Source organism: Mustela nigripes, chromosome 16, assembly GCF_022355385.1.
Source record: "Mustela nigripes isolate SB6536 chromosome 16, MUSNIG.SB6536, whole genome shotgun sequence".
In the NCBI taxonomy this organism is placed as follows: Eukaryota; Metazoa; Chordata; class Mammalia; order Carnivora; family Mustelidae; genus Mustela; species Mustela nigripes.
Genome location: NC_081572.1, coordinates 31,475,945 through 31,490,232, shown reverse-complemented (window position 1 = coordinate 31,490,232; position 14,288 = coordinate 31,475,945). Strand labels below are relative to the sequence as shown.

At 54.8% G+C, this 14,288-nt stretch overlaps 1 protein-coding gene across 9 annotated transcripts in view; it reads right to left on the bottom strand.

Annotated features, from left to right (window-relative positions):
- Nucleotides 1-14,288, bottom strand: part of MSI2 (musashi RNA binding protein 2) — a 386,853-nt gene that overhangs the window by 33,249 nt on the left and 339,316 nt on the right. The window contains exon 11 of one of the 9 annotated variants that reach the window (XM_059379322.1): nt 12,691-12,977. The exons of the other annotated variants lie outside the window; for them this stretch is intronic. Within the exon in view, the coding sequence (XP_059235305.1) occupies nt 12,937-12,977 (41 nt within the window). The 3' untranslated portion in view covers nt 12,691-12,936. Of the gene's footprint in view, nt 1-12,690; nt 12,978-14,288 lie in introns of those variants that run through there. 9 annotated transcript variants of the gene reach the window in all.

Genomic DNA, 14,288 nt, shown 5'->3' with positions numbered 1-14,288 from the left:
AAAAAAAAAAAAAAAAAAAAAAACTTATCCAAGAAAGGAAATCCATTATCCTTAATCTCAGATAAAGGTTTCTGCTGGAGACTGAGCATCAGACACTGCTAAGGGCTAGAATTTCATCTCAACCATCAAACAGGGCTGAGCGGACTGACAGGTGTGAGAAGAGGGCCAGGGAGGAGAGCGCAGTCTGCCCCCCCACACCGGAGACCCCGGAGAGGGGAGCCTGCAGCCCTGGCAGTGACTGCATCTGAGACGCCAGGGTAAGGGGCCCCAGCCCGGCCTCTTCGGGACTCGGTCCCCGATCACTTCCGCAGCTCCCTGCCATTCCCCCTCCCGTCCTCCGAGGCAGCTCTGCTGCACTGGTCACCCCACGCGTACTCTTCGGATGACCTAGTGGATAAGCTCAATGCTATTATCAGGGGGACCCCATGGACTCTCCTTGGTGGCTGGGCTTGCTGGGGATGGGCAGACCCAGATCCAAGAACAGTGGGGTGCGTGTGTGTGTGCACAAGGGGTGCACAAGGGGCTATCAGAGGCCAAAGAAGCTTCACGACCCAGGGCCTCGAGCTGTCCTGATGGAGAACAGCCTGTCTCTAGGACAGTGAGAGGCACCTGAGGACCAGGAGGCCCCAGCCCAGGGACTGTGGTGGAGATGAGGCCCCTGGACTAGACCCAGACCTGGAAGAGCTGCGCGTGCAGGGAGGAGAAGCCTTCCAGACTTGCCTCGTGGTCCTGATTTCAGCTTTTCTCCCCAGGCCCCGAGGAGCCAGGGGTCATCTACGGTGGCCTAGCTGTCTGGGAAACCTCTCATTTTACTTCTGAAGGGAGAGGCGGTCTGGGCTGCGGAGGAGAGAACTGTCCTGGCCAGGGGTACCCAGGAGAAGACCTTGGGGGAATTAGGCAGAAGGGCTGACAGGGCTCAGGAGGCAGAACCCCTGGCCCCAGAGTGCCCGTGGCTGCCTCAGCACCCTGCTCACTGCCCAGAATAGATGACCATCTCCTCTCTGCTGCCGGGAATGTGGGCAGAGGCTTCCTGCTTCATATAGTCTCCCTGCTGCCCCGGCCTCACTGCGTAACCTGGGCACGGCGCTTCCGTTCTCTGGGCCCTGAGTAACCAGCTCGTGCGGCCGGAGAACCACTGTTGTCCCCTCACCTCTGAGCCTGCATGAACCCATCTTCCTGATGCCAAGGTCTCTGGCCCTGGAAAGCGGTGCCTCTGGGCTTTGTAACTCATCTAAGTATAAGTTGTCACCATCCCATTGACCGTGAATGAGACACTTTCCTGGACTTCTCCAAGCTGGGAGAAACTGGACGGCAAATTAGAAGTCAAAGGCACTTCAGATTTTTTTTTGAGAATTCTAGGGCACCACACCTCCTTTGGATGCTTCCTGGGAAGCACTGGTTCCTGCCTCCCTGAAGCAGGTGTTTTGATGTGCAAATCTTCTCTTGCTGGCTGACAAATTCTTCTAGGGCAGGGCCTGAGCCCCCTGTCCCACTTAAGACCTAGTGCAGAGTCTGCCCCAAAGAAGGTTCTGGTGGAGCACCAGCTGCTGAGGCTCAGGACAACCCAGGGAGGGTGCCTGAGAGCCGGCGCAGGAAGTCACTGCTGCATGGTGGCTTCACTGTGTGTGGAGCTGCCTCTCCTCCCGCAATCCTCCAACCCCAGTGGGACAAGCTCAAATGCACGGAGCATAATAAATCAGACCTGGGGGGTGGTGGGCTGCTCCCTGATCCCTGGGGAGCCTTGACAAATCCTGAGACCTGGCTCCCCAGAGAATCAGACTTAGCTGCTCTGGGCTGCAGCCCACATGCACAGTGGGACCTTTCCCTGCTTTCCGGGTGATCCCAGGGCACGGCCAAGGGCTCCCACCTTTGGTGTAAAGGCTTTCAATAATTTTAAGACATTCAATGGCACCGCACATCTGCCCAAGTCCGTCACCCTGCTTCCTTGTGGAAAGGAAGGCCCTCCCGGAGATTCAGCAATGATTCTCCTCGGGACCATGTCTCTTTTGAGACCCTCGGCGGGGCCTCCGCACAGAGCAGGGCTCCAGCCTGGCTGGGGGGAGCTTTCACAACATATTAAGAACCAGGGAAGGCCCCCATCGCTAGCTTTTAAAGGCCTTCCAGATGCTTCTGACGCACTGTGGAGGCAGAGAACCCTGACTTAGGGAAGGCTGAGCTGGCAGTCCACACTGAAACGGTGTTCCTTTCCTGCCGGCTGCGGGGTGTCAGCTTGGGGACCTCTTTCCCTATATCCTCCTCCCTGCACGGCATGAAAAGATGCCTGGGAGCAGGCTGCCAGGGAGACGGCTCCGGCACAGTCACTACTTATTTCTGTGACCTTGGAAAAGTCCACGGGCCTCTGTGCCTCTTGCAGAAAGAGGAGATGAGAGAATTTGGAGCTTCCTGGGGGTTCCAAAAGGCTGGGACTTTGAGGGAGTCTTTATAACGGTCTCTTGTAATGTGTGTTCCCATCCCGAAGGCTCCATTAGGAAGGCAATTTTTCCTCTGCTGCGTTTGCCCAGACCATTCTCTGTCCCCTTCCCCAGCACATCCGGCATCTCCCCCACCAACACTTTCTTCAGATGATTCCGACATTCTTGGCTAAACCCACTGTTGCCTCACTGAATCCAAACACTCCAAAAGACGCCACCCCGAGAAGAAAAGGTCACCCAGAACGTAGGAAACAACACCGTGGAAGACTAGAAAACGCTCCCATCTGTCATCTGACTGGCCCAGGGCCCTGCCCACCTCCTGGGCAGACCTGCCTGGTGTGCCCCAGGGCTGGTTCTTTGAAAGGAAATCCATACCTTTGTGCAGAGAGAGCAGCAGCTGCTGGGGGTGTGAGCGGAAAAGGGATGGATGGTGCATTTCTGGAGTAGGAGGACCTAGGGGGTCTAGAGAGGGCCTGAAGAGGTGGGACAACTGATTACCGAAGGGACCTGGCTTTGATCGAGCTGTAAAGTTCTGCTCTGAAGAATGCTAATAGGTGTCCATTAGGAAAAAAACAAAACCCAAGTTCCTGGCATTCAAAATAGGAATCTGATTTCCACCCACCATTTTAGGAGCAAGACCGACATTCCCTAAGGACACCAATCGTGCCATTCTCATGGGGATCCCCTCTCCACTGCCTTCCCCACCCCCAGGAGAGGGCTAGGGCTCCTGCTGGGGCTGAGGTGCTGGAGAGAGTGTGGGGCAGAAGGGGGAGGGACCAACAAGAAGGCCAGGCCTCCCTGCCTGAGCACAGGCAGGGGGAAGGGCGTGCAGCTCAGGCCTGGTCCTGGGTCTTCCCAGTTGCCCAAAGGAAGCGAGAGGCTCCATGTGTTGCCTGAGAGAGTGAGAGAGAGCGAGAGAGCCCTAAGGGTGTTGGCACCTAGAGCAGAGGGATGGCACAACACTCCTCCCAAACAACTTTTAATGCAGTTGCTGTTTAGCTTCATCTTCTCCGCAGATGTCGTAACGGGGATAAAGGGAAAGTACGCTGCACATCAAACCTTCGAGAGGTTTTACAGTCTGGTAGTCAGAGAGCCTTGGTTTGGATGAAAGGGTTTGTGGAAGCATGACCAAGTCAGGAGCATCCTTTGGAAATGACAAGAAGCTTCCCAGGAGAGGCAAGCGCAGCCCCTGGGTGCCTGCCAGCAGTGAAAGCTGCGTGTCTTCCTGATCAGAGAGTGCTCAGGGAGCACGACGCACCGCTTACCATCACTGTGCCCCCGAGTGCCAGCAGTGGGGCGAGGCCTGCCCCCCCACCCCCACATGGGGCTTTGTGGCTTCCCATCTTCCTGCTCCCGGATAACGAAACTCAGGAACCGGTCCTGGTCTCCATCCAGGCCCGGCTCCCAGCTCAGAGCGTGGGGCTGAGGGCTTCAGGAGGAGAGCTGAGAACACCCTTCAGGGCCTGATTGCTCAGGTGCTGGGGCTCTTCCAGGAAAAAGGAAGCTGAGCGCTCCACGGGGGGCTCTGGCCCAGCATCCTCCTCCCTGGGCCTTTCCAGCCCCTTACCGGTAGAGCTGGGCATGCAGCCTCTCTCTTTGACCCAGAACTTCTGCAAGGAAGCTATGTTCGAGCCTTCCCCACTTCTAGACCCCTTCTCTCTTCATAGTATTTACTGAGCACTTACTACACTCCAGGCACTGTTCTAAGCATGGTGGTCAGAGCAGTGACTGAGATTCTCATGTTTCTGCCCTCATGGAGCCCACAGTTGCTAGTCTCTGACAAGAAAGGGGGGCTCTGTCTGTGGGACCACGCTGCACACAATCAGCTCCCTGGGAAGGAAAGGAAATCAGCCAACAAGAAGCAGGGCCTTGGACCCAGGGGAGCTACGACTCACTCTGCCAGGGAGAAGGGAGGGCTCCACCATGGACCCGTCAAGTTTGGAACCAAGCCCATGTCTGCTCTAGGGTCTCCTAGCTGAGCTCCAGCCCCGGTGTGGCTGCATCAAATGCTGCTCCAAAAGGGGGCTGGCACCAGGATCAGCTGAGGCAGGACATGTGCTCTGGCTCCGGCTGCTGGCCCCCCAAGGGTACTCCCTTCCACATCACACTCTCTCTCCAGCAAGACCTCAAGAGTGAGGATGGCCGCAGGGAGCTGGTTCCCAAACCACTTCCCGCTGCTCTGTGCACTATCTGCCCGTCTCTCTGAGACTGAGGACCAAGACCTTCAAGAGAAGGCACTCCACACCGTCGTTTCAAGGGACACAGCAGCAACTATTCTGACAGCTTCTCCTTCCATGAAAGCACGTCCTCCCCACCCCCGCTCACAAGCACCAAGGTCTCTGCTTGTGAGATGCTCACCCACCTGCCCCCAGCGGGTGTCACGACAAACCACTGGCCCGACTGTTGTCCCTTCTAGGGCTTGCTGTTTGCACGGCTCCTCACACTTTTCCTGGCTCCCCAAATTTTAGATGCTGAGTCAAAAATTCTGCTTCCTCCCCACAGAGTCTCCTGCTGGTCCCTTTAAACCTAAATGGCCTTGAGTCTCTTTGGGTCTCCTCCCCAGGCTCTGCAATGGCTCTGTCCCAGCACAGTTCCAAAGAGCACCCGGGTGGCACCCACCTCTATGGACCAGGACAGGGAACACTGAAGCCTGGAGCACCCGAGACTTCTTGTTGAAACACCCCAGGCCCCCATCCTGGCCCCGTCACTAACTCCGTGAGTAAATGAACATTTGTGACCTCAACCCCACCCCTGGCGTAAAATGTAGCCCCTCCCACCAAAAACACACATACTCTTTGTCTCCTGACATAGGTGCTTCTGTGCTGAATGGCAGACCACTGCTGTATTGGGCATCACTGGGAATGGTCAAAGAGTCTTGGGGGGCAGCCCAGGGTGGTAAGGGAGATGCGCTGGGGACACAGGGCCGCTGTTACCAAGCGGCACAGACACATCTCACAGTTTTCACAGCACGGCATACCATTCGCGTGCCAGCCCGAGTTGGAAGGGCAAATGCTGGAACCTTCTCAACACCTGTCTCCTCACCTGTACAATAGAAGAACATGGCTTTGACAATAAGAAACCTGTTACCGCAAGCCAGAGAATAAGAGCAGCTGCCATGGTGGCACTTTCCAAGGCCAAGGACCCAGAAAGTCCCCTCCAGCTGGGCCCATCCTAGAGAGGCTGGGGTCCCCTTCGTAAGCCGGCCCCACAGCCCTACAAGGAAGACGTCACTAGTTCCATTTAACAGAGGAAGGACTCCAGGGCCAGCGTGGTTCAAGGGAACTGTACAGACAGCGATTACAGCAAGGTGGTAAAACGCCATCTCCCGCACTCGGCGGGACCCAGGACAAGAGATGGAACTTCTATCCCCGGCTCCTTCCGCTCCTCTGAAAATGTGGCTCACGGCACCTCCTGGCCGGGCCGCTGTGACACTCAGTGATATGACTGCACTGGGTGCTCAGCGCAGTTATCTGGCACAGGCAAGCCATCAGTAAGTGCAGTAAGAACTTTTATTTCTATTTTTATTATTATTGCCCAAGGTAATAACAGTAGTGGAGCTGAGAACTCCCTCTGGAGACTTCCTATTCTAAAATCCTATTAATTTACATGACATTTCACATCCGAAGGGCTTTCGTAGATAACATTTATAATTTGCTTGTGAGTGATAAGGGTAGGTTTTATCTGAAGTGCAATAGCTAACTTTGTGGGGTAACGTGACCGGGGAAGGCAGGGGGCTCGCGAGGGGTCGGGGAGGGACGTGTCCCTGTGACAGTGGGACCACAGGTGTGGACGTGGATCCCGGGGCTCTGGCGCTCTCAGCTCCTCACAGCTCCTCTGGGGAGGCCCCGGATAGCGGAGCCTCTCTGGGTCCTTCCGTCTCAGTGGAAACCTGTTCTCTTCCCCCAGCAAATGCCCTGAAAGGGCAACAGCATGTCTATTCTTCTCCAGCTGTCCTGGCCCAGGTAATGGCGCAGGATCTGCCCGAGGTGGGAGGGAGGGTTACAATGGACAGAGGCAGGAATGCAAGGGAGGACGTAGGATGCTTTTGTGCCTTTAACCTGCTAGTCTCTGGGTTTGGAATACCCTTGCCTCATCAGCTGCCGGTGAAACTCTGTTTCCGACTCAAAACCCAGGTCAGGCGCCACCCCTTCCTGAGAACCTCCCAAGCAAGGTCTTTCCCCCTTCCCCCGTGCTCACTTGGCACACCAGTCACACCACACCAGTCACACCGCATAGGAACACATCTGGCCACATGTGGGATGTCCTCCAGGCACCCATCTCCTTGCTTGCTCACTTGGCATCCCTGTGCCTGGAGAGGACCCGGCCTGGGCCAGGCCCCGAAGACCCTCTCCAGCACGCTGCAGAAAACGTGCCTGTGCCCCCACCCTCAAAACTAAGGGTGCAGGAATGAGAAGGAGCGACCCCACAGGTCAGGATCTCGAAGGGGCAGGGGATCTGAGCTGGGCTGCACTCTGCGGCAAACGTCTCTGGGCGGGACCCTGCTTCCTATTTTCAGCCTGGGGAGGAGGAGGGCATGAGAGCCTCTGCCTTCTGGTATGTCCTTGGCTGTCATGGAAGGCATGACTGCCGATCCCTCAAGCCGGCCACTGCCACCTGCCTATAATTCCAGATGCGATATTTTGTGGTTATTTTGTGTTTTAAGTGGCCAGCTTTCGTGTGCTTTTGCTGATGGAAATGAAACCTGAAGGGCTTGAAGCAAGGTGATTGCATTCAAGCTGGCAGGCTGAGCGGGACTCTGTAAGCCTGGAGGTACAGGTACACTGGAAGGTGGGAGCAGAGCAAGGGGGGCAGTGCAGGGGGAGATGGGATCGGTGGGCGTGGCGCTCAGCCCCCAGGACGAGGAGGGATGAAGCCAGGCCCGCAGCCTCCCTCGTGCTGTCCCCGCCCTGTCTCTGCAGGGTCTCCTTCTCCTCGGACACAACCACACCCCCACCCCCCACCCCCCACCCCCGCCTTTCCCCAAGCACTGGATCATGCCTGATCCCAGTGCCCCTCTTAGCAACCTGTGAGGAAAGGGAGTGGGGCAACAGTCAACAGCCCCACTGGACAGCTGTGGACACGGAGCCCGGAGGAGGCCCTACTCTCCCTGCAGGCTGAGGGCAAGCACTGGGTCTCTGGACTTGGCCGTAGGAGAGTACTGGGCTGCGCTCTGGGCTTTGGAGTGGGGAGCTGAGCGCTCCCTTTGGTTACATTTCCCTTTATTTATGCACAAGAGCTTTAAGAGGCACGGAAAGCTGATCGAAAGTGAAACCCGCAATTCACGTCAATTCAGATCGCTCTGAATCATTTCCGCAAACATTTATTAAGTGCCTATTAGGCCCTGCGCTCTGCTTTCATCTGAGAATAGCGTCGTCAGCTCCTGGTTCTCCACATTAAGGGAAGGCACAACGGCGAGGCCCACGCATGCCCGCCTGGCCCAGGCACTCCCATGGCCCCTCAACAGCCCGCAGCCAGGATTCGGGGCTGGGGTGGTGGCATCTCCCCTGTTTTCTTCCAGAGCAGCAGACCCGTTTCCCTGACTGAGCTTACCTTCCACATTCAAACAGAGGAGAAGCCCAAGGGCTCACAGGGCCAGGGGGCTGGGAGGGGTTGGTCGTAGGAGGAGCAAGCTTGGGATTTAAAAATGGGCCCCTGGATCGAGTCTGTGAAGAGCATAATCCCTGCAGACCAGTGTGAGGGCTGCAGGGCTGTGTGGATCAGGGTGGGCGAGGAACAGATGTGCGGGGGCGGCGGGGGCGGGGGGGTGTCTGCTGCGTCATGAGGGGCCTTCTTCACAAGGGAGTGTTCGTTTATAGAACTGAAACACCTCGCTGCGGGCACCCAGGGCACAGGGGCCCGAGGTCCCGACTGCGTACCTGAGAAGCCAACCACCTCACCTTAGTAGTTCAAGATCAGCCGAGGTGGGGGGGCAGTGGGGGCAGGAAGAAGGGGTAGATGGAAGGGCTCCGGAGTTGTTCCCCGCCGGGGTCCAGGGGACCCATCCAGGCAGGATCCCAGGCCTGTGGGGTGGCAGCCAACGGCATTTCCAGACACTTCACAAGACGTCATACACCGGACCAAACCGACAAGTTTGGATCAGGAGCAGGATCAGGAGCAGCCCATCCCCCATAGCCAAGGCTGCTCCTCCCCCACCCCGATATCCGGGTTACTGCAAACTCCTTCCCCTCCCGAGAAGGAGAACGGGGGGCTCTCCATGCTTTGCTTTCCACATTCAAGCCACTGCCATCAGGACAAGACTGACCATGAAGCCACTGTCTTTCCTCGGACCAGCCGGACCTGACTGAAGCTTACCTTGCAGCAGCCCCTACTGAGGCCTTTCCGCCAGAGGGCACAGGGTGTCCCTGAGCTCCTGCACCTCTCCTCAGACCACCCTGCCTCCTTCATGTGAAACAGAACAGCCATCTTCTAGAGTGACCGAAAATCCCCCGGCACCCAAGAACCATCATTAGACAAATAAGGAAAGCAAAATCCGTGGCGAGTGGGCCTGAGTCCCAGATCCAGCAATCCTGCAGGCATCGCTAATCAGGAACACAGCCTGGCTTTCTGCTGAGTGAGGACTTGGCCTCAAAATCGCTCTGAAGCCAGTTCTCTGGGCGGCCAGTAGCCATCCGTCAACATCCGCACCCGAGGCAGAACCTGTTTTCCACTGCTGGAGAGGTACAAGCACAAACTGGAACTCCCAGGACCAGAGGCCCAGGGTGTCCCCAGCCAGAAGGTGGCTTGCCTGGCTGCTCCCCTATGAACTGTCCTAGGAGGGAGCGGGGAGCACTGAGCTATGCCGCACCAACCTGGCTGGTCCCCAGCAGAGCTGAAGGACCCTCACAGGGCCACCATTCAGCCTGAGGCAGGGAGGGGAATGGAGTCAAGAAGACAGTGTGAGGTGGAGAAGAGGGGTGAGGAGAGGAAGTAAAGGTGTAGGAAGAAGGGAACAGAGGTGACCCCATGGTTTCTCCACTGGCCCCCACCTCTACGATTCACTCTGGCTACCTTACTCCTCTACTTAAAATTCCCTAAGGACTTTCCACTTGCTTTCGGGATCAAATCTGAATTCCTGCCTCAGACTCACAAGCCCACCATGACTCAGCCCTGCCGCCCTCTTCAGCCTTGTCCCCCTGCATGCCCCCACCCCGAACTGCTCCTGCCAGCTGCCCATACTCTGAAATCTGCATCATCTATGGGACCTGTGCTGCTTCCTCTCTCAGCTTTGTGCCAGATTGCTAAGTATCCTGTATTGTTCTACTTTTACTATTTTTAATTTAAAATTTTATTAATATTTAACATTATTTAATATTTAATTTAATATTTTAAAATTTAATATTTAATTTAATGTTTTTATTTACTATTATTTATTATTATTATCCTGTATAAACTCCACTTTTCTTCCTTAGTTTTTAGCTGGCATGTGGTTACCTGAAACAAAGACATTTCTGAGGCTCCCTTGCAGCTAAAGCTAGTCATGTGACTAAAGTCTGATCAATGGGATCTAAGCAAAGTGCCACACTTAACTTCTGAGAAGTAGTATTAAAAGGAAGAGATGTGCTCTTATGGGATGAGTATGTGATGGCTGGAGCTTGGGCAGCCTTCTTCGACTATGAGGTAGTCTTATGTTGAAGAGAACGGAACACGAAGATAAAAGAAATCCAGACCTCTAATACTGTGAAACCAAATCCAGGCTTCTTTTACATGAAAGAGAGAAACAAATTCTTATTCTGTTTAGGCCATCATTACTTTGCGTTTTCTTACATTTGTGTGTTCTTTCTTTTTCTGCCTGGGATATATTTCTTTTCCTTCTTTACATTGCTGATTTTATTTGACTTTGCAAGACCCAGTTCTTATGTCGCCTTCTCTAAGGGGCCATTCCTGACAGCACCCTAGCTTGGACAAGCAGCCACTGTTGTCCCCTCATAGCAAAGAGCAATTTCCTCTTTCTAGCTAAGCACTTGCCTCATGACTAGACAAAGAGCATCTTGAAGGAGGGTGTCTCATTCGTGTCCAGAACAAGTGCTTGACAATGAGTAAATGGCTAGGGATGGAGGAGCAGGGGTGGGGCATAAGGGTCGGAACGAAGTCCCAGCAATTCTCTGGCTTCGCTTGGGGGATCCTATAGCACTACTTTCACTGATAAGCAGATCCACCAAAAGGCAGCTCCGTTGAGGCTGACGAGGAAGAGACAACCACTCTGCAGAGTGGCATAATAACACAATTTCTAAAACTCCCTAGTATTTACCACAGTATTTACCAATTTACACAGCATATACCCAAGACACGTATCCATTACCCTACTTAATTCTAACAACCTATGCAGGCACTATCATTATTCCCAGGGCTGAAAGGGCTACATCACTTGCTCCGGGTCACATGGTACTGCATGGCCAAGTGGGGGACCTGGCAATCAGGTCCTCCCAGCTTCACGTCCAGAAACACCGGGGCCTCCCCCAACCTGCACCGTTCAGGGGAGTCAGCAAGGCAAAGCATGGGCAAACCGCACGTCGGCCAGCACGCACGAGTACGCGCATGAGCTCACACACACCTGGTGCACAGACGTGAGGAGCTCCAGCTGTTCCAGGGGCATCTTCCCCAGAGGGCAAGAGTGATGGCAGACAAGGGGCACCAGGGCAGGCTGTGCAGCTGCTATGCACAGCTGCTGTGCCCCTCCACTCAAGGACAGGACCAGCCCGAGCAAGTGCAGGGGACGCGGGGCAGCGGGGAGGGCTGGGGACAGGCGGCAGCCAGCGGGAAGTCCACATGCTTTCAGAAACTGGGCTAGGCTGTTACTGTAGTGTGTTCACCTCCCCGGGAGCAAGAACAGGACACCGTCAGGCTAAGAGACGGCAGCACACAGCATGTCCGTGGTAAACAATTTATTTTTCTACCTCAGTCACTTACAGGGGGAAAAAAATAAAATGTCATTAGGGAGCAGCACAGATGAACTATTTACAGAGATGAAGAAAATTCACAATGGCAAAAACGTGGGTGAGGCGAGCATACTGGGGCAAGTTCACCAAAGCAAAGCAATTCAGAGCAAAACAAAATAAAGCAGGGGTGGGAGCAGGGAGCCACACAGAATCATTAAAAAACAAAAACAAAAACAAAACAAAAACAAAAACAACACCACCAACACTCATGAAAAAGCCTGCAGGAAAATAACAGGAAACTAACCAATGATTACATCAAGCATCTTGCATGAGATGAGCAAAGCCACCCAGGTTTTGGGTCTCAAGGACAGTGACATTCAAACAGAGGGATGTGCTCCCCTCAGATGCACCAGGTGGAAGCATGCGGGTCACTTCTCACAAACCAGGAGCGGGAACAATGGGGTGGCTCTTGAGGGCGCTGCTGAGCTGTACTGCGGGAATCCCAGCAAGTGGGGCTACTTTATACGGGGGAAGCAGAGGGGTTCAGGACCACGGGAGAAGCAAGCCCTTCTCCAAGTGACCGATCATCAGGGGTGCCCACCTGCCTAGGACCGGCCCCGTGTGCTCTGTCCCCTCCTACCCTGACGGGCCAAGAGGCCCTGATACCAGCAGGAACTGCAAAACCAGTGTGGATGGGGTGCTGTGGAAGGAGGGGCCCAGCATGGATCTGTGGCCACACGGCCTGAGATGTCCCTTCTCAAAGACACGTGCACACATATCATTATTGTTCACAGCCACGGAGTGCCTGGCCCCCAGACACAAAGACAACCAGATCGTGATGGTTTTTCAGATAGAGCTTTTCTTCCAGATTACATCTTTCACATTAGTGTTTACAGAACGGGGGGGGTGGTGGTGGTCGTGGGGTGTGTGTGTGTGTGTTTTCACTGTTGGTACTGTCCACCACAGGACACAGGTGCTCTAAGTCATGGATCCCCAATGCCTGTGAGCCACCAGCACTAAAAGCTCAGCCCATGAAATGCCCCAAGAAGCCTATTTGGTCACTATTTATTAGAGGGTTAGAGCCTCTGCCTTTGGCTCAGGTCATGATCCCAGGGTCCTGGGATCGAGCCCCACATCAGGCTCTCTCCTTGGTGGGAAGCCTGCTTCCTCCTCTCTCTCTCTGCCTGCCTCTCTACCTACTTGTGATCTCTCTTTGTCGAATGAATAAATAAATAAAATCTTAAAAAAATAATAATAAAATAATTTGATGCCTGTTTCCTGGCTTCTCCTGAGGAGGTGTCGCTACGAAGTTTGTGAGAAGTTGCCCTTGGGCCCCGTTACATTCTAGGTAGAGAAGGGAGGGTGCTGGGAGGAGGGGGGTGTTCACAGTATGTACAAGAAGCAAAATGGGGAGGGACTGCAGAAGAAAAAAAAATTTTTTTTTTCCACTGAGTGAAACAATGAGGACTTGAGTCTTTTCCAAGAAAAAATGAGAAAAAGAACAATCGTTCAAACAGGCAGCTAGGACAGTCTCAGTGGACAATGACAGCCGGGGTGGCCCCAGCCGGGGCTGTGTCCTCTCTCGAGGAATGGTAGCAAACCCCAATGTGTTAGGCCTCTCTTAAGAGCTAGTTGATAAAAATTATGTCTTGTGAAATCGGCAAATAGTCTGCAAAGTGAAATAAGAACAGAAATTAACAGATTAAACTGAAATGAGTCCGGGAGGTGAGGGGAGGGAAGAGAGAGGAAACAGCAGGGGCCACCGAAGAGAATCATGATTAGTTGAGCCCCAGTACCAATCCTGTGGGGTGGGGGTCAGGGCGGGGGTGTACGCGCTGGACATCTGGGCCTGGGAAGAAGGAGCCACTTCCACAGTCGTGGCTCATCCCTCAGTCTTTCTAGAAAAGAGCTACTCCTCCCTTGAACAACTAGTGTTGAGCCCTCTGCATCGCAGCATCTCACTTAATCGCACTGAATCCTAAAGTGGGCTCTGCTGGCCACCGAGCAGCCCAGGAGGGCAGGTCAAACACAGGGCCCTTTGTCCTGATGGGGGACACTGGGGACATGGTCTGTGAGTGAACACCCACAGGATGAAGGACCTAAGCAGCTCTCGGGGGCCTGGGCGTCCTGTCACTCCTCCTGGCTCACACTCACGCTGCCCCACTAGGATGGGACCACGGAGAGGCTGGGGGGGGAGGGGTGGTGCGGCGTCCACATACCCTGTGAGAGACTGGAGGTGGGACCTGGGTGAGGGGGTACGTGGTGAGGACACGGAAAAGAAAGATCACAAAGCAGAAAGCTCAGGGCAGTTTGGTGGTGACAGCTGCGCTGATGTTACTGGCTCACAGGACCTCAGGGTGCGGGGAGAAGTCAATGGAGTCAAGTGGACAGGGTGAGCGGGGGCAGGTTTGAGCCATCATCCCCGGGGCGGGCCGTCCCTCTGCACCCCAGCCGCCTCCTCACCAGACCGTCTAAGACACTCCTTATTGGCATGGGACAGGAGAAAGATGTTAGAATGTTCCAAATCTCCCGACTCAGAGACCCTATGCTGGGCTGGAGGCTCTAGGCAGAGTCAAGTTTCGTTTTTGAGGGGAGCCACCGCATCATGAGCTCTGGAGTAGAACACTATTGGGGACCCCCTAGGCTGCTTGGGGACAGCGGACAGAATGGCAGCCGGGTCCAGTCTCTGGGCCACCCCCTTCCCGGCCTGGATGGAGGGGCAGACTCCACATGCTGCCCCTCCCTAACAGCACGTGGCCTCACTCTTGTGGCCCCTGACAGCCTCTTTGTGGCCATCAGTGAGGACACCCAAGAGACCTCCAGGGTTAAGAAGTGGAAGGATGGAGAATGGAGAATCTGATGGCCAGGGGAGGAGAGAGCAGCCACATTCCATGGGCCAGGGAGCCCCTGTCCAGACATTTTAATGTCCCATTCCTGCCCTAAGCAAATCCAGCCGACTGCATTAAGCCGCAGGAGCTAG